At 36.8% G+C, this 20,085-nt stretch overlaps 1 protein-coding gene across 2 annotated transcripts in view; it reads left to right on the top strand.

The window, feature by feature from the left end:
* The window catches only part of Plekhm3 (pleckstrin homology domain containing M3), a 219,853-nt gene that overhangs the window by 141,828 nt on the left and 57,940 nt on the right, over positions 1 to 20,085 (top strand). For both annotated transcript variants that reach the window (XM_046462966.2, XM_046462964.2), the window contains exon 7: positions 15,334 to 15,491. In XM_046462966.2, the coding sequence (XP_046318922.1) occupies positions 15,334 to 15,491 (158 nt within the window). The remainder of the gene's footprint in view (positions 1 to 15,333; positions 15,492 to 20,085) is intronic.

Here is a 20,085-nt window from a genome sequence, read left to right as displayed (position 1 = left end):
TTGAGACAGAGTCTTGCTAAGTTGTCCAGGCTGGCCTTGAACTTGTGATCTGCCTGCCTCAGCCACCCAAGTAGCTGGGATTACAGGCATGTGCCACTGCACCCATCCAGTTTTAGCTATTTTAAGACAAAGGTTGAATGTACTTAGACCTAAAATAGAAATGTGACAAAAGCCATTTCTCCTTAACAGGTAATCTGTTTAGACTTGTGGATGGTGGCTGAGCAAGAGTAGGCAAACTGAGGATCAATGTCAAATATGCCTTGGGAATAAAGTGACATTTCAGCCAGGTGTGAGAGGAATTCTGATTGAATGGGAAGAGATCAGATGGGCCTGAGTTCCAACTCCAGTTAGGATGCATATTGACCCTCCGGCCATAAAATCCCTAATCTTTCCTTTTTTTAAAAAAATTTGTCCATTATAATTTTACATGACAGTGGGATTTGTTGTGATATATTCATACATGCACATAACATAAATTGATCTATTTAATTCCCCTGCACTTCCCTTTTCTCTCCTCTCCTCCCTTCCCCTGATGCTCATTCTCTACTAGTCTCCAATTTTCATGAAATTCCTTTTTTGCCTTTTTTCTCTCTAGCTTCCACATATGAGAGAAAAACATATGACCCTAATTGTTCTATGTCTCAGTTTACTTATCCATAATACTAGTATAATTGTACTTATTGTGGAAAGCCACAGTAAGAGTTTGGGGGAAAAAACTGCAGAAAGCACTGAGAGCTCATATATGATAATAGCAATAAATGATAGTTGTTACAATCATATCTTTTCTAGGGAATAATCAGGCATCATGAGAACAGAAAATGGAGGCATGGTAGATAAAGATTGAAAAATAGCTGTACCGAGGACATAAGGCATGTGAAGAAGTTGGCACCTCATCCTATAGGATTTAAGGGATTTTTCATTAAAAAAATGCCAGCTCAAGACACTAAAGCATAGTAATTAGGGCTTGGCCTCTGGGGGGGTCCAGTTCCCTACTGTACACTTCCAAGCTCAGTGACCTTGGATTTATAATGTAACCCTGCTAAGCTTTACTTTTATCTACACATTGGTAATGATAGACACTGACATTTTAAGAATTTTATGAATGATAGTAATAATTTTTATTATTTATTTAATGCTCACTTAATGCTGCTAATGTTCTAAGCACTTTGTACATATTATCTTAAAGTGGATAATGAATTAAAAGTTTAGGAGAGTGATTGGCACCTATTCAATAGTCTATTACTGCTATGGGGATGGTGGCATTGCTGATATTATTATTATTATTATTATTATTATTATTATTATTCCTCCTCTTACTGTGTGATCAAATCTATATTTTATTAAGATTTTTCTGGTAACAGCATAGAGAATGGGTTGGAGTGATTGAAACTAGAGACCAAGGGAACAGATAGAAAAGTTTTACATATACATCTTATAATTAATTCATTGAGATGTATCCTTAAGATTCGTGCGCTTGGGCTGTGGGTATAGCTCAGTGGTTGAGCACTTGCCTAGCATATGTGAGGCCTGTGTTTAAACCCAATCACTGAAAGGTGGTGGGGGTGAAGGAGGAAAATGTGCACTTTAACTTAAAAAAGAAGTAACCAATGAATGTTTTCTCCTCATTTACATAAGCTAGTCCACAACTAACTGCTTGGGGTTTCAGTTAGCTAAGCTCTTCACTAAAGAAAATGAACTGTGATGGACTTAGTAAAATCTTTCTTCAGTTACCCACAATGAAAGTGGACAGGGAACACAAGGAACACTGAAACCTCTACAACTCATACAAAATGCTGTCCTGATTGAGAGATTACCCTTTGCTAGAGCTACCAACAGTAGCCAATGAACCTGAATGACAACCATCTCTCCTGGCCCTGTGCAGAGGTGCTCAAGGGGTAACAGACAGACACTTGGAACTGTCTAAGGACATTAGGTGCTAGACTGAGTCACAGACTGTCCACCCCTAATTGGCTACCCACTGGCTTCCTTCCTAAATAGGACCCTTTTCTATTTAGATTTTTACCAAACCTCTGAACATGTCCCAGGTGGGAATGATATTCAGAATGCTTTTCACTTTGAACCTTATCTTATCTTTGCATGTCCCCCTGTTGTAAAACCAAGGTTTTCATTTCTTTCTTCAGACGAAGTCTAGTGCAAGACAGTCTGTACATTGACTTATTCTTGGATTAACATCAGACTAAGTGGTAAAACTTAGTTTGGAATCAGGTAACGTACTTCCCCTGCACAGAGATATTGTAACCTCTCAATGGAGGGGAAATGAATTTCAAAATCTGATACCAATACGGTTTCTCCTCCTTTTACTGTTCATTAAAAAACATAGTCTGAAACTAGTACAACTTATCAGACCAACCAGGTGATCTAGATCAAGTAATGTGCTTGAGGCCATGGAGCCACTGAGAATAGGTCATCTCTGACTAGGGCAAGAAGGAAAAAACACTGGCCCAGCAAAGCTGTATCTTAGCTGGTAGAAGACATTTTTTAAATATTTAAGTGAATTATTAGAAAACACAATATTCATCCCAGCCGATTGCATACTTACTAACTCCCAGTCTAGTATTTAGAAAGATAAGATTAAATGTCTAGAATTCAGTGATAATTATGTAAACAAATCCAACTTTAAATTGCCTGGTATTAGATATGGCTGTTGATGCTTTGCATTTCTTATATGTCATTCTAATTGAATAGGCAATGTTACCTTCCAAACTTGAAAAACTCATAAGTAAAAAAACTGATAAGGCAGGCAGGTCTCCTTAGATACAAACATCAGGACTGATGTAATCATGACAGATTTGCTGAAAGGAAATTTTGTGAAAATAAATATGTTATTAGGAAAAAGTGAAAACATAGGTTATAAGAGAACAAAAATGAAGGGTTTTTTAAACATTTTTATAATGTTTACATATGTGCAATGCAAATTATATATTTCTACAATCATGCTTTGTAGAGCTGTCATTGTGTATTTTACAATTTGAACACTTATTATTATAAAAGTGACAATTGATATTTGTTATTTAAAAATTAAATACAGAAGAGTGTATGTGTGTGTGTGTGTGTGTGTGTGTATGTGGTACTTCACACATGCTAGGCAAGCACTCTACCACTGAGTTACAACCCCAACCCCAGAATTACATATTTTTCCAGAATTATATTTTTATAGTCTGTTCTCTCTCCTACATCTCATTCTACAGAGGTAGTTTTTTTGTAGCCATTTTATGTCTCTCCAGACATTTCTTAACATTTACAAATACTGGTTTTTGGTGGAATTAAACTTTACTACCTTCTCTGACTTGACCTTTCTACTTAACAATATACTGTGGATATTTGGCATATATACACATTCAGTACACAGAAAAATTTACCTCATTCTTTTTATCAGCTATATAGTATAGAGTTAATTTATATGTAAGGTGACTTAGGTTTAGTTGGATAAGTTAAGTTTGGTAACTTAAACCTCTGGGTTCATTTTAACCTCTTGCAGGTTTACCCAGTGCCTTTGTTAGGAGCTATACCGCTGTGAATACCTCTACATCTCCCTGTGTGCTATGTGACTGTGTCTAGTGTTAATTCATTAAACTAAGAATGCAAGGTCAAAGGGTATGCTTGCTTTGCAGTTTGATAGACACTGCCAGTTTCTTTCTGAAAAGATGGAACTAGTTTTGTACCTCCCCTGAGTATCTTGACAGTATCTTTTCCTGTACTTATATTAATTTTGTATATTAATATTTTTAATTTTAGCCTATTTAATAAAAATAACTTAATATGGTTGTTTTAATTTCAATTTTTCCATAGTTAAAAAAAGTACTTCTGTAGAATGAGATGCAGGAGACAGAACAGACTTTAAAAATATAATTCTTGGAAAAATATGTAATTCTGGGGTTGGGGTTGTAGCTCAGTGGTAGAGTGTTCGCCTAGTATATGTGAAGTACCACAAACATACGCACGCACCACACACACACACACACACACACACTTCTGTATTTAATTTTTAAATAACAAATATCAATTGTCACTTTTATAAGTGTTCAAATTGTAAAATACACAATGACAGCTCTACAAAGCATGATTGTAGAAATATATAATTTGCATTGCACATACCACTATCGAATCTTTTTTATATTGCTATCAGATTTGTAATTGTTGTGAATTACCTATGTAGCCTGTTTTAAAATTATATTGTTGGTCTTTTTCTTATTAATTTGAAAGAGCGCTTTGTATATTAATGAAATTAGCACTTCATATAAATAGGAAAAATAGGCATTTTTTATCATTGTATGTTGTAAGTGGTATTTTGTCTTTACTAATTTTTACTTCATATTCACATTTATCACTCATGTAGCTTCTAATATTATAAAATATCTATTTCTCATAAATGTTTTTCTAATACTTTATCTACTTTTTAATTTAAAAATACCTATATGACTTTCTATTTGTAAAGAAATCTTCAGTTAATTAGGAATTACAATTTTTATGACACAAATAAGGAATTCAGCTTTAGTTTTTCCCCTGATGGGTAACCAGTTGCCCAATAACATTTATTAAATAATGTGTCTGTACCCACTTTATTGTACACAAAATTCCTACATATTTGAATCTATATCCTGGGTTCTACACATGCCCAGATATAGGAACACCCATAGCACTCCAGATACTAGTCTAGAAAAACAAGATTGTGGAATCATAACCAGCGCTGTGTTGTGAGTGGTGTTTACTACTTGTTAACACCTTCAGGCAAAAAATAAAGATGACCAACAGTCTTAGGCAATGGAATGCAAGCTAAAAAGAGCACCTATTTCAGTTTATGCGCAGGATTTGCTTTTCTTCATCAGTGACCTGGCAGTTTCTCAGACCATAGCCTTCTAACCTGGAATTCACTTTAGCTTCTCACTTAATCTCAGTCAATGCTGTTCCCATAAAAGCTGTTAAGTACTAATAATGTTGAGTGCTTATATTGTACTTTTTATCCCCAAAGTGCTATCTAAACATTGACTAATTAAATGCATTGATGAGAGGAAGAGATTTTCTGAGGAAAACTGATATCTGGTTGCACACCTGTGAGGGGATGATACCTAAAAGGCCTTACTTCCCTCTTTGAATGGCACTCAGCAAGCAGGGGAATAAAAAGCTGGTGACATTATTTCACTTCTGTTAAAAATTTCCTGGGGTATCTTCTAATTAGTCTGGTTAAACTCACCTTTTATCTGTCTCCCCAGATATTCCCTTTCTACATTCCTAGGGCTATTCAATGACTTCTTTTGATGTTTTCTCTGTTCATTAATCATAAAATCATAGAATGTTCAAGCTGAAAGGGATCCTTATTGATCAGTTAGTTTTGAATGACTTAGCACAATCACTTTATTTTGTAAATGAGGAAACTGAGGCATGGAGAAGTTATGTGACCTACAAGAAAGGTCATATTTTAAAAAAAGAAAAGAAAAAAGAAAGGGTCATACAGCTTTACTCAGGACATGACTGAGAATAGAAACCAAGATTTCTTTCTCTCGCTCCCTCTCTCTCTCTCTGTCTCCTTTTTTTTTTTTTTTGTACTAGGGATTTGACTCAGGGATGCTTTACCACTGAGCTATAGCCCCTTTTCACTTTTTATTTTGAAACAGGGTCTTACTAAATTGAGGCTAGCCTCAAATTTGCAGTCCCCCTGCCTCAGCCTCCGGAATCAATGAAATTATAGGCATGTGCCACTGCACCCATCAGAAACCAAGATTTCTAACTCCCATTTCAAATCTCAGTTGGCTGCAACCTTTTTTCTCTCTCTTCAGGAGCATCTGTATATTCTTTCTCTGGTCTTCATAACTTCTTTCCCTGCAGCTCCTTCCCTTCTTTGCTTTTGGTCTTCATGTTTCCTGATTCTTATGGTTCATTCCCTTATAGGATCAGTGTTGCTTTTGTTTTTCTTCTATTCTCTATCTCTTTAAAAGCAGGCTCTGTTAAGATGTCTCACCTTGGCCACCACTGAAGTCCTTTCTGAGAAGCTATCTTTCTTCAGTTTCTCCCATATTCATGTGTATGCAGAGTTGCTTTCTTTTGCCTTGTTTTTTCCAACTAGTTGCATCTCTTTTTAATAAAGTTCCTTCTCCAGTTTTGGTAAATACATTAGGATTTAAGTTGATAGCAAGTCTATTTTTGTCACAAATTTTGGGTTGCTTTATGCAACTCCCAAGTAATTCAACCACTAAGATACTACCTAAGATCATCACTATAGTCAAAAAAATGCACAAGATGTGACCATTTCAGAGAATTCTTACACTATCTTTCTGTAAGCCAATGGCGCATCCAGTTCAGCTCAAACCTGTGGGGGGTACACATGGGCCTGCTTGGGTTGCCCATCCTGCAACAGAGACGGTCTTAGAAATTCTCCATCTTTACATGATAAGTCAGTAGGCACACAGTGACCTCAGAATTCCTGAATTGATCCAAAACTGGGCTGCACACTGACCCCAGATGCTCTTGGAATAGGTCCTTCCTAGTAGTGAGGGGTTCTTAAAAGGGAAAGTGAGGGTCTATCACCAACCTGCTGGGCGATCTGAGGCAGCTCCATCACCTCTCTGGGCCTCAGTGTTTTCATACATCAAAAAGGAAACTGAGTTAAGAAACACACACACACACACACACACACACACACACACATACTTGGGGCTTTTTCTCGTTTACTAGTCAATGAATCAGTAATGCCATAACTAGAGCCAAAATGAATAATAAAGACAAATTAAATTTCTTTCAAAGATATACTAATTAACCCAACAGAGAAGCAAAATTCTGATCATTCTTGGGAATTTTGTGGAACTGTCTCAATTTGAATCATTTAAATCTGTTTCCCCATATATGATACATATGCACCTGTATCCGACCATATGACCTGTTTTGGGCTCAGAATATGTGAACCACATTATTGTCTTTAGTCTTTGTAGATGCTTCATTAAAGTTCTGTGGAGTTATTGCTTACCTGAGCCATACCCCTTGAGGCACTTAAGTGCAGAAAAACTGAAATAAGTCCCATTCCATGTATTTTTTCTGAATAAGAACTTCACACACTGGCTCCATCTTTGCCATTCTAACCACTGAAAAAATTGAAATTGAAATTCCTTAAACTTTTATCCCTTCAGATAGTTTCCAGTAGGAAACAAAACATAATATGACAGGAATGGTCATGGCCACTCACAGGTCTACCCTGTTATATTAAACCACTTAGCTTATCACACAGCTTCCAAAGCCTTAGTAGAAGTTGTCACGTCTACAAGATCAGGTAAGAGCTCATTGCTGACATCTCAATCCTCAGCACAGAGCTTGAGTAACCAAAATCTAAGTCCTATTCAGCTGACCCAAAATGGATAGGGAGAAATGGAGAGGAGTTAATTAGAGAAGACATAGTTTGTATTTATGTACAAACATTCCCAACATTGAGCTATGATAAGAAGCTCAAAGGAAAATTATGAGAAAATGGAGTTTGAATCAACTTATTGAAATAGAAGGGCTGGGGTTGTGGCTCAGTGGTAGAGCACTTGCTAGCATGTGTGAGGCACTGGGTTCAATTCTCAGTACTGCATATAAATAAATAAAATAAAATCCATTGACAACTAACAAAATATTTTTTTAGAAAGTAGAAGTATCTCATAAACTTTTGGTGGTATGCTTTTTATTTTCTATTTTTAACAATTTGTGAATGGAAGGATTATACTTTAGAATTGAATGAGGGTACACACAGAGGATGTAGTGTGTGGGAGGGTTTTCACACTTGAGCAGAATCCATGGGCTCATTTTTCCCAACTTCCCATGAACTCACCTGGCCTTACTGACTAGATATTACTCTGTCTACCTAATTATGCTGAGAAATGGCACACAGAGACAAACTGCAAGCTTTCATGGTTGTCTAGGTAAGCAAATGTAATTATACTGGAAATTATTTCACAGTGTGTGGCAATATTGGTTCTGCCATTACATCAAGCTGACATGTTCCTAATGAGTGTCAGGTGGCTTTGTTCAACATAAATTGAGTCTTTTGGTTAGACTTTTAGAGAAGGAGCCATTTGTCAAGTGCAGCAGCGTCTTCATCTGAGTATTCTCCCCAGTTGTCAAAAATCTAGATGTTACACAATGACTCATTTTGAAATGGAAGGTAACTTGACAAATCAGAGGAAGGGAATTAGCCAATGCATAAAGAAATGTGATGAGAAAGAGCCTTTTCTGTTCTTTTTTTCTGGTCCAAGTTACTAGTGCTCTGTTTCCTTTCCCCTGTAGATTTTGAATTTTGTGGTGGTGCCAAGGGAGTGAAGGTAAACCAACATAAAAGAATCATTTGTGCCCTTTTCCCGAGCCCACAAAGCTCTATTGGCTGCAGACCTCGAACATGACACTGCAATTTCCTGGTGCCACACATGAGTAATAAGCAGCTGTTTCTGAAACTGTGGTTTGGAGAAGGCAGCACTAGGTTATTTTTTAACTTAATTGTAATTTTTGATTGGTGTGCAAGAAAGTAAATCAAATAAAGTCTGTTGTCTTAGTCTGCAAGAAAGCCATAGGCCTCAAATTCCAATGCTGACCATCTTGACCAGAATAGAAAAGGGGGAAAAATGTGTATCCCCAGGCTGGAAGTTCAACCAGGCAGCTTTTGCACAGGAAGAATAAGCATATTTGGTATACCAGCTGACTGGATTATGGAAGGTGATATTTGTCAGTCCCTGGAGTTCTGGAAGTACCTGAAATGATGGAAGAAGACATCAGCTTGATGCTCATTTTGTCCTTGTCCCACAATTGTGATGATGTAATTTTAAATTACAAATGGAACGTATATTCTTTAAACACCCAGTCAGTTTGACATCTCTGAAATAGTCCTATATGCACATTCCCCAAGTAAATGAATCAAACTGGTACCTTCTTTAGGATAAGAAGTTAAGTTAATGGAAAACAGAAACAAACCCTTTTACTCCAATTTGGACATTTACCTTTTGCTCAAGGAGATAGACAGTTTGGTATATGGGAAAGGTGGAGGAGGTTGAGAGCAGGGGGCAGAGGAGATGGGGTGGGGACTACATGTGTTTTCTGCTAATTACTTTGTTGTGATTTTGTTTGTATAGTCATGTACTTTGGGAAAAATAAATGGAGAAATAATATCATCTCAGAGGTCTATTTCTCCATCGCTCATGACCAATCCAGTTTACCAGGCTGGTTAACTAAAACTACCAGCCTTCTAATGCTAAAGATGAAGTATTCTTCCATCATTTGATTGGTTGTTATAAAGTTATATTAACCTGTGACTAATTTGATTACAAACAGGAAAGGAATAACAAGGACAGTTTCCAGGTGTTGCTAAAATGTTATCTTACACTAGTGATTCCAGTCAGGTTTGAGATGTGCTAAGTGTATCCCTCCAGCATTTTGGCCTTGGCCAAAGCATGTTTGTCCAAACTCTGTTCTCTTATTTACAGCAATACCAGGGAAATGGATTAGATGGCTTTACCTTAATTTCTACAGATGTCATCCAAACTGTATAACAACTTGATGCCTTTAAAATAATGACAGACGAAGTCCATACTTTGTTTTCGTATTCACTATAAATCTCAAGTGTCTGCAAGGAGAAATGAACAAGTCATAGAAATTTTCTATTTGGATTGTTAGTAATAAGCCATTATTTATTGACCACTTGCTCTAAGTCAGACACTGTGCTTGGTGTTTTCAGTACATTGAATCTGATCCTTCCCTTGCCCCTGCAAGGTGGATATTATCCTAGTTTTTCAGTTGACAAAACTGAGGCCCAAAGAGGTTAAATAACTTCCCTAAGTCTCACAGCTGGAAAATTGATGAACTAGAATTTGTACTGAAGTCAGCTTGCTTATTCCACTTGCCTCCATTGCTTCCCAGAGACAACCAAGTTCTGATGGGGTACTGAAAGACCTTTAATGTCAGCCTCTTTAGGAGACTTTAATGAGTCAAACTATCATGCACTGGAAAATACACCTAAGTTGTTGAGAAGCATAAACTGACCTATGATTATGTCTATGCCTTTAAAAAAAAGAAAACAGGTTTTGGCCAGTTTTATTAAGGAGGTGGTTTATTTTGCCTTGCTCAGTCCTGGCTTTTTCTCAGTGATATTAGAATACCCGGGGTCAAACCTAGCATGGATACCTAATCAGAAGGATCCCCCCACCACCATTCTGGCTATAGTAGACTGCTGTCACTCTGGTGAGGCATACCAGCTTAGGGTGGACAGAGCTGTGTCCACCTTCTGACCTTTCTCATAGCTGTATTCTTGGCCAGGAGACCCTGTTGGACTTTGCCCCACCAATTGTCAATTTCCAGATCCAACGGCTCTTTTCTATTCTTCATTCTCAGTTGGAACCTGATGGTATTAGTCTCCTTGAGCTTTGGTCTTATTTGAAGCTGCCCTCTTGCTAGGGGTGGCTCTTCATCAGCACTTAACCTTAAGGTTAGGAAGTTGGCATGAATAGTACAAGGTTATTAGCAGTGGAGGGGAAGCTGTGGAAGAAATGACAATTGATTTATTTTTGAGGATTCAACCAAAATAAAGATATACCTTATTTAAAAACAAAACCTAGGAAATAACATACCTGAGCCCACTTTTCATAATGATGAAACTTCTAGACCAGAAACCAAAATAACTGGATTCTATTCCTAATGCCACCAATAGTCATATTCAGAGACAAGATTTAAGCCTTTTAAATATCTTATCCCTGGAAAATTATAACATTTTCCTTTCTATAATATTAAAGGAATGTTTGTAATTTCTAAAATAAATTTAAGAATATTACCTCAGTTTTCTGGAGAAAGAAAATATTCCAGCAACTTTAGCCATGTGGAACCCGGCCACCAACTTAAGCTGACAAATAAGAAAAGCAATTAATCAAGTATGAAGAAGCAAAAAGGATTCCTAAATAAGTGATCTGCCACCTGGTCCAGGCACTGTTTATGCTTCTCCCTAAACCATATAACACAGTGACTGAAAATGCTGTGACACAAAGATAACCCCAAAATATGACTGCCAACAGCTAAGGGAAGGGACAGAAATGCATTCTGGGTTAGTCAACGAGAACTGACAGGGAGGGACTCTTTCCCTTCAAGCAATTTACTTTCCTTTAGTTGCCCCATGTAAATTTTCCAGGTTTGTAGGTACAAATGGTCAAAACTCATTATTTTTGTATGGTCAATATGATTGGATAAGCAAATCACTCACATATTAAATAATAGAACAGAGCACAAAACAGCAAAATTAAATATTTTGATGTGAAAGTAAATAAGGATAAGCATAAAAGGTCCATGGAGCTGAAGTAGCCAAAGATAGCTTTTCAGATCAAACCAGAATAGACCTAAGCCATGAAGCCTATGTAAAATTTAAATGAGTTTTAAGAGGTAAAACTGTCAATAGAGGAGATGACATGAATAAGGGCTCAGGAGCAAGAGAAAGCATACTTTGTGCAGGGAAATTTTGCTTACAACACAAGATGAGTTTTTGAAAAATGGAAAATAAGTTGGGATCAATAGTGTAGAGTCAACTTACGGAGACTCTTGCACACCAAGCAAAACATAAATCCCAGTTTTGTGCCATTTATCCTTGAATCAGGTGTTTGAGACATTGTAACTCAGTAAAATTTTATGAAAAGAATGTGGAAGAGTTTTTATTAGTGAAAAAACAATAATTCACCAAAGCCTTGAGAGAAAAGATGGTATATGATAAAAGTGATGTATAAAACTAGATTATCTCATTAATCTAGAGATGGGTAATAAGAGGATTGGGTAGGATGGAAAAAAAAAGAGACTTACAGTGGAAACACTGAAAAAATACCATAAAAATACCACATGTTGTATGATTCTATTTATATTAACTAGGCAAATTTATAGAAAAAGAAAGGGCAGGGAAAGATGGGGAGTAATTACTAATATGTGTGGGGGTTTAGAAGAAAGTTGGTGAAATGTCTAAAACTGATTCTAGTGATATAGTTACGAATAAACTAAGGATAATCGAGTTGTAGAGTTTGGAGAGATTTTTTGTTTTCTGATTAGGGGGGTGTTTTGTTTGTTTTACAGTGCTGGGGTTCAACCCCAAGGCCTCAAACATGTTAGACAAGTGTTCTACCTTGAACTACATCCCCAGCCCTAAATTTTAGATTTTGAATAATTGAATTGTATGATATATGAATTATCTGTCTATAAAGCTGTTACTTAAAAGAGGGAGAAGAAATCAATAACATGGTAAATGACAGGATATTTGGTGGAGAAAATGAGTCATTCACAGTAGACTTCATACTTTGAATTTGACTCTCAATGAAATAACAAGAACAACCACTAACACTATTATTGTCACTTAATATTGTTTTAGAAGCCATAAATCATGCAATATGACATAAAGCTTAAGCAAGAGGCATAGTATTAAAAAGGAAGGAATCCATTTTTTGTTTTCATAATACCCAAGAAAATCACCTAAAAATGATTACCATTGATGAAAATGAAGTAATATGGTCATGTATAAGATGAACACATATGTCAAGATGTTCTAATATCCCAGCAAAAGCTAATAAAAATATTATTCAAAAGGGTTAACCTTGAAAGAACCTACATAATACATGGGAATGGTATGCAAGGAACAAAACTGGTTTTTATTAAGTAATAATAAATGAAGTTTTAATAAAATACAGACATGTAGCAGGTTCTCTGATAGACTATTATAAAGATAGAAATCCTCAAATTAATTTTCAAAAAATTCACTAAAATCCCTAGATAGGAAATGGCAGTGTATAGTTGGTGAAATATTACAAGAGCCTTCAAAATGTTCATACACTTTGCCCCAGTGAAACCTTCTTTCAGGGTAGAGAAAAAGCTTCATGACAAGATGCTCAGTCCTCCTTTATATCCACGTGAAAACTCTCATGTCTTCCTCAAGGTCTTCTCTTATCCTCTTTTTATGGGGGGCAGGGGGTAGAGTACCAGGAATTGAACTCAGGGGCACTCAACCACTAAGCCACATCCCTAGTCCTATTTTGTATTTTATTTAGAAACAGGGTTTCACTGAGTTGCTTAGCACCTCACTTTCGCTGAGGCTGGCCTTGAATTTGCCATCCTCCTGCCTCAGCCTTCCAAGCCACTAGGATTACAGGCATGCCCCATTACGCCCAGCTTCTCTCCTCCTCTTTACTCACTTGGTTTCCATACTCTTCAAAATTTTGGTGTCTCTCTTTAAATGAGTCATTAACCTTGGTTGTTTAGAGTGGAGTAAAATAAGAAAACTAAATTCAACCTGAAGTATCATTACCACAATTTAGAAATTACTCCATGACACATTGGGAAGTGTTTAATGGTGGTTAGGCATATGATTTGTTAGTGGTTATTTCTTAGAAAGCATGTGTCATGTGTCATAAGGAGCATGCCTAAAACTGGGGTTTATCAGAGTCATTGATCCACAAAGAAGAGAAATGAAAGGAGGTCTATCCTCAGCTTCCTAAAGTTATGGAGGCAAGAATAAGTTGAATAATGGTGGAAAACACTTGTCTGACTCCAAAATCAGCTAAGATATTTTCTACCCTACTTGTTAAGGAAAATAATTCCACTCTTAAAAAGCTGTTAACTTGATTTTTTTTCTGTTCATTTTCTGCATTTTAGTGCAAAAATAATGTTGTTAATTAATTGTTTTTAAAAATGCAAAAACATGGGCTGGGGATGTGGCTCAAGCCGTAGCACGCTCGCCTGGCATGTGTGGGGCCCTGGGTCCGATCCTCAGCACCACACAAAAATAAAATAAAGATGTTGTGTCCACCAAAACCTAAAAAATAAATATTAAAAAATTCTCTCTCTCTCAAAAAAAAAATGCAAAGATACAACTTTATACAAAGTAACAGATTGCTTCTCTGATTTGTTCTGCTGCCCTGAGTTTATCATTGTTTTGATTATTTGAGAACACTGTGGCATCATCCTGATGTTTAAAAACTATCTCAGTTTCTAGCTGCAGTAGAGCTTCATTGTTTTGTAAAGGGCATGATTACCTTCTCTGTTTTTTATTTTTTATTCCCTGTCACTACTACTTAGTCACCTTGACATTATGATTTCTTGGTGTACATTTCCCTCAGATGTTCTATGTAAAATTATAATTTTAACTATGTATTCAGTTGAAAGAAGGCATCCGGCTATTTCTAAATTAAATCTAATCTTCATTTTTTTCTTATATCAAAATCCACATGTTATGCATTAATGAGAGAAGAGTAAAGGCAGATTTTTATCTTGTTGGTGTATGACGTGCTGAAGTCTTTGAAGCCCATCAAGTTAATTCAGTGATGAGGGATCTGATTGACCATGGGTTCCAAACTCAGAGGTGTTTGCAGGTGAGGTGACAGTGGAAGAGCAGCATATGCAAGACACCAGGGCCTGGTGGGGCTTAGGGGAGCAGGCAACCCCTACTCAGAATCAGGTCAGAATTTAGAGTAGTTCTGCTAGATCTTGTGATTTTTCAAAAGAAGGTTAAAAATCTGTGTTTTATGAGCAATCTCCCAATTTTTAAATTGACTTTTTTTTCCTTTAGTGCTGGGGACTGAACCCAGGGCTTCCCACCTGCTAGGCAACTACTACTGAGCTACATCCTTAGCCCTTTTTCTTTTTGTTTTTGCTAATTTGCTCAGGAAGCCTTAAACTTGTGGTCCTCCTGCCTCAGCCTCCCAAGTTAGTGGGATTACTGGCATATGCCACCTCATCCAGCTCCAAATTGGCTCATTATTTTTAAACACTAGAGTTTTTGTTTTGTTTTGTTTTTACAGGCTGAAAATGGCCCTCAAACTGCCACATTGCAGCCTCTTTCTATTATTGTACTCACCAGCAGCTAAGGAAACCTGTTTTTCCACATTTGCTTTGTGTTTGAGGGGGAGATGATGATAAAACTACCTCATTGATTTATCAGAGAAAAAGTATTACTAAATGTACCATATAAACTTCTACATTCACCTTTTTCCTATATGTTTCCCATCTATTTTAGGAAACCTACCACACTGCTCTTATACCAATACCATAACTGTGAAGTTGGTCTATTCAAGTAGAGTTCCCATCTTTTGGTCCTCAATCCCCTACAACCACACTATAAAAAAAGAGAAATACAAAAGAAGCTTCAGCATCTTCATTTTCCAGCTTCCAGTGGTTTAAACCCGAGTTCTTTTGGAGCAAAAATACTATGTCTTTTCTTCCTCAAAGTTGCTGAGAAATTATAATTAGAGATTTTCCTGTTGTGTAAAGGAAAGGAATCCCTTTCCTGTGTCTGTAAGTCTTCTGTTCTCAACAATTTGCTTCCCTGTTCCATTTCTCTTTCTGCAGGTGATAGAGGGAAAGCTGGCTCCGTTCTTGGGCAAGGTCATTAAATTTGCCACCTCACACGTGTACAGCTGCAGTCTTTGTAGTCAGAAAGGGTTCATCTGCGAAATCTGTAACAATGGAGAGATCCTCTACCCTTTCGAGGATATTTCTACAAGCAGGTATGAAATATCTTATCTTATAAAACACCCCTTACTATGTTTTGCTGTTTTATTTGGTCAGATCCAGCTAACTTTTAGTCAAGTACTACATCTCTGCCTCTTATCCGGGATCAGGTTTCCCTTGTTCTTAGAGAAAGTTTTTCACCATTTGGTTTTCTGTATTTATTTCCAACCCTGTCTTGGCTACCTTAATCCAGAATAAGATCACAGAGTTGCAAAGAAACATCACCTAAGTCTGTCTTTATTATATAATGAAGAGTATTCAGATTCAGATATAGAATGAAGACTGGGGATGGAGAATCCTCTCCACCTTTTCAGGGTGGAAGTTGCCCTCACAGAGGAAGACCAAAACTGGATCAACTGCTACAAATACAACCACTGAGGACCCTGGTGAACATGCCTGCTCACCACATGCTTTTCTCTACAGATGCGCTGCAGTGTGGTGATGAAAGTTTTAGGACCCAAAGGAGAGAAAAGTGGGGGTTTTGTGGGATTATTTTTCTAACCAAAGTAATACTGGGGCATCAGCACATCCCTTGATTGATGGATGATTTTTTTTTTCCTCCACTAACTGGAGGTCAGGGTTTTTATTACTGCTTTTCCTGAATCACAAAATGATACATATCACTTTTCCTTTCATTCCCAAAGCATAATAGAAATACACACTGCTTGTGTGTGTGTGCACTGGCTTCTTTGGCCATGAATGTCATGGCTCATTTCCCACCCTGCAAGGCTCACTTACATTGTGGTTCAGAACAGAAGGAGAGGCAGGCAGCCAGGGAAAGCTGAAGCATGTAGAGTAGAGCTAAGATGGTAAGAGTTGAATCAGCCCTTTTGGCTTCCTTTTTAAACCCAAAGACTATTTGTAAACATTCAGGAACTTGGGTTACCCCACACATGGAAAGATGGACACATAAACACATAGGAACATACATGTATACACACACACATACTCACCCACTTACACACACACAGAGTTCAGCCTCCAATACTTAATACAGAGTTCAGCCTCCAATACTCTAGTTCATAGTCTAGAGTTTAGATGCCTTTTTTAAATGTACACCGCACAGCCCTTCATGGGGCTAAGGAGGGGTAACTAGGTAAAACATATTTTTAGGGCAGTGAAACTACTTTGTATGATACTATAGTGGTACATACATGACCTTATATTTTGTCAGAACCCAAAGAACGGTACAACACAGAGTGAACCTTTATTTAGACTGTGGAATTTAGTTAATAATGATATATCATATTGGTGCATTAATTCTAACAATTTTACCACACTACCATAGAAATGGAAGATGGTAATAATGAGGGGAAGGCAGGTGGGGGTATATAATGTGGCAAAATTGTATCTGTAAAATATGTGAATCTAAACTTTTCTATCAAAATTTTTGAAAATATGTCCATATGAATTTTTTACTGTAAGATCAAAGCTGAGCAGACAGTTTTAAATAAAACTTCACTGGAACAATTTTAGATTTGCAAAAAGAGCACAGAGTTTTCCTATACCACATACACAGTTTCCCCTATTAATAACATCTTACACTATTGTGAACACATGTTACAATTAATGAACCAATATTTTTATATTAATAGCTAAAGTCATAGTTTTTTTTTTTAAGACTTCCTTAGTTTTTACCTAATATCCTTTTTCTGTTTCAGGATACTACATTTAGTTGTCACATCTACTTACTTTCCTCTTGGCTATGATAATTTCTCAGGTTTTACTTGTTTTTGATGTCCTTGATAGTTTTGAGGCATACTAGTTAAGTATTTGATAGAATCCCTCTGTTGGCGTATGTCTGATATTTTTCTTAAAGTTAGATTGGGTTTTATGGGTTTGGAAAGGAAAACCACAGAGGTAAAGTGCCCATTTTCATGACATCATGTCAGTGGTTCATACTATCAACATGACTGATCCCTGCAGTATTTGCTCCAAGTTTCTCCACTGTGAAGTTCTTTCCCTTCCCCTTTTCTCCATACTGTACTCTTTGGAAGGAAGTCATTGTGTACAACCTGCACTTTAGTGGGGAATTATGTTCCATGCTCTTGGGATCAGAGCAGATACAAAATTATTTGGAATTCTTATGCATGGGAAATTTGTCTCTTCTTTCTCATTTATTTTTAAATTGTTTATTCTTATCAGTATGGACTCAGGCACAGTTTTTTTCTTTAATTTAGCTTATTCAATAATTCTTCATTGCTCAGACTATTCCACCAGCTTTGGCCATTCACATTCTAAGTTGGCTCCTGTGTCTCTTTGACACATTCATTATGGGGTTTTTGTTTAGAATGCATTTTTTGTTTATTTGAGGTTTCTTTTGTTGTTTTTATGTAGAATTTTCTTATTTTCTGGCACTACCCTGTTCCAGGCTCATGCTCATCTCTTGTGTTTCTTGCCCTGGTCCAAAATGCAGCCAACTATCCAAGGAGACCTGGTTCCTTTTATTGGAGAATGACTGTAGAAACTGAAGATCTGAGCATGGGATTTCACATACATTTTTAAACTCCTCAGTTCCAAAACTTGTCCCTTGACTGGGGCAGAGGTGCTACTCTCTATCTCCTGTCTTTGTTTGTTTAAATTCCAGAATATGTATCTTCAAAGACTTTATGTGATTATAAGTCACCACCAGAAGAAAGAATCACTTTTCAAAGTTAGCTGTGGCTGTAGTTAGAGGTACTGGATTCTCACCAAAATAACCAGATTATCATGCCTCTGGGCTGATAGGGATCTTTACCCAGTGGGAGAGAATATATATGAATTTAAAATCCTGCTTCTCCCTTGGCCATCACAGTTCCTTAAGCTTGCAAAAAATATCTGAGTCAGAAGTAGCTCTGACCAGCTTCCCTGGAATTCCAGTTTGGTAATACTTTTCAAATTAAGCTTCCTCTTGGTATTCAGTTTCCAGTTAAATGCTAGGAGAAGTTTATATAGGCCTATGGGAAAAAGCAAAAGGAAATATTAATAAAAGATTTACTAAAGGAAACCTTTATAAAAATACCAAGTTGCTGATTAAAAAATAAGTCCATAAAGTTATAGCAACTAAATTATTGTAATAAATAAAATTGAATAGTGGGTTAAATTTTAAAATTTGTGTATAACTGAAAATTTTATGAATGAAGTAATAGAATGTCTGAGGTTTGACTGAGAATAATCTGATGATGCGTAAGGGGGGATGGATGTAACTGAAAGAGGTTGCCATAAATCTATAATTGTTAAAGCTAGATGATATGTACACAGGAATTTACCATGCTATTCTATTTTTTAACATATTTGAATTTTTCCCTATTAAAGCATGTTTTTAAATCTGTATGTAAAAATCTTAGGAATGAGGTAATGAATTTGTTACCATATGTCCTTGACCATATGCTAAATTCAATACCTCCATGGCCTCAGAAATATTCTTAATATCCTTTTAGATCCAAATATCATTTGAATAGCATAATTACATCTGGGTAAAAAGCATTTCACAAGTATTAGAACTATGTGTTCTTTTAATAAATGATTTATCAAATGTATTATGTGTGAGCATTGGTCCAGGTGCTGGAGACACAGTGGGCATGCACACTCCTTGCTCACAAATAGTTTGCAGTCTAGGGAGGGACAGATGAGCCATCAGCAGTTCTGTGAAAGTGTGGCTGGAGCACAGAGGGAAGTGGGCCTGCAGCTCTAAGAAGGGCTCATTGTCCATGAGTGAAGTGCATCATAGGTAAGAAAGAACAAATTTAAGGAGCTTTAGTTGAGGTCTAAAACACTGATATAAGTACTGCCCCAAGATATAAGGCCAAAACATGATCCCAAATACATCTGACTCTGAAATCTGTGCTTTTTCCATTATATGTCATTGCTTCCACTCTACTTGTGGCCTCCAAACCTTTTCGCAGCACACCCGCTAAAATTAATTTGAAAAAATTATGTGCCTCTGTCTTGAAAGTAGCCTCCAATAAAAGTGCTCATTTGAACTGTCCCTTCGTTTGCTCCCTTGGGACTTTTTGTATTTGGAGCAGACTCTAACCAGCCGTGGTTAGATTGGGATGGGAAAAGAAATGCCTTTCTTTTGTTAAATGGAGGAAGGACTTTTGTGACAGAGAGGATGGCCGAGCTCTCACCTCCTGCACATCCCTAGGAAGCCCAGTTGGCTATCGAAGCTGAGGATCCCTGACTGTAACCCTATTTGTTGCTCCACACCAGCCTCCCCTAGAAGATAATGCTAGCAGTTTTACCTTGTGATATCTTTCTTCTCAAACACAAATAATTACCTCTGTTTAGCCTAAATAAGAAAAATCTCAAATCCAAATTGCAAGATTTTAAATACAATAGGAAGATCCTGAGTTGCAAGACTGTTTCACTTAATCCTAATCCAGTTTTTACCCTCTAAAGAAGGACAAGGAAAACACAGGGATAGGAGAGATAAACATTTCGTTATAGCAACTAAATCCCACATCCTAAAGAAATAGGAAGAGCAGCACATGCCCTCCTTGAGAATAAAAAATAAGGGATCTAACTTTTAAGAACAGACTGATACTGCCCTAAGTTATAAAAGAAAACAATGAAATGCAAGCAAAGAAGTCACATAAATCCACAAAGTGA

This window comes from Marmota monax, unplaced genomic scaffold, assembly GCF_021218885.2.
Source record: "Marmota monax isolate L192 unplaced genomic scaffold, Marmota_monax_Labrador192_F-V1.1 WCK01_AAM20220418_F8-fsc00095, whole genome shotgun sequence".
NCBI classification, from domain to species: Eukaryota; Metazoa; Chordata; class Mammalia; order Rodentia; family Sciuridae; genus Marmota; species Marmota monax.
Note: the sequence above shows the minus strand (reverse complement) of the source record. Positions and strands in the feature narration are given on the sequence as shown.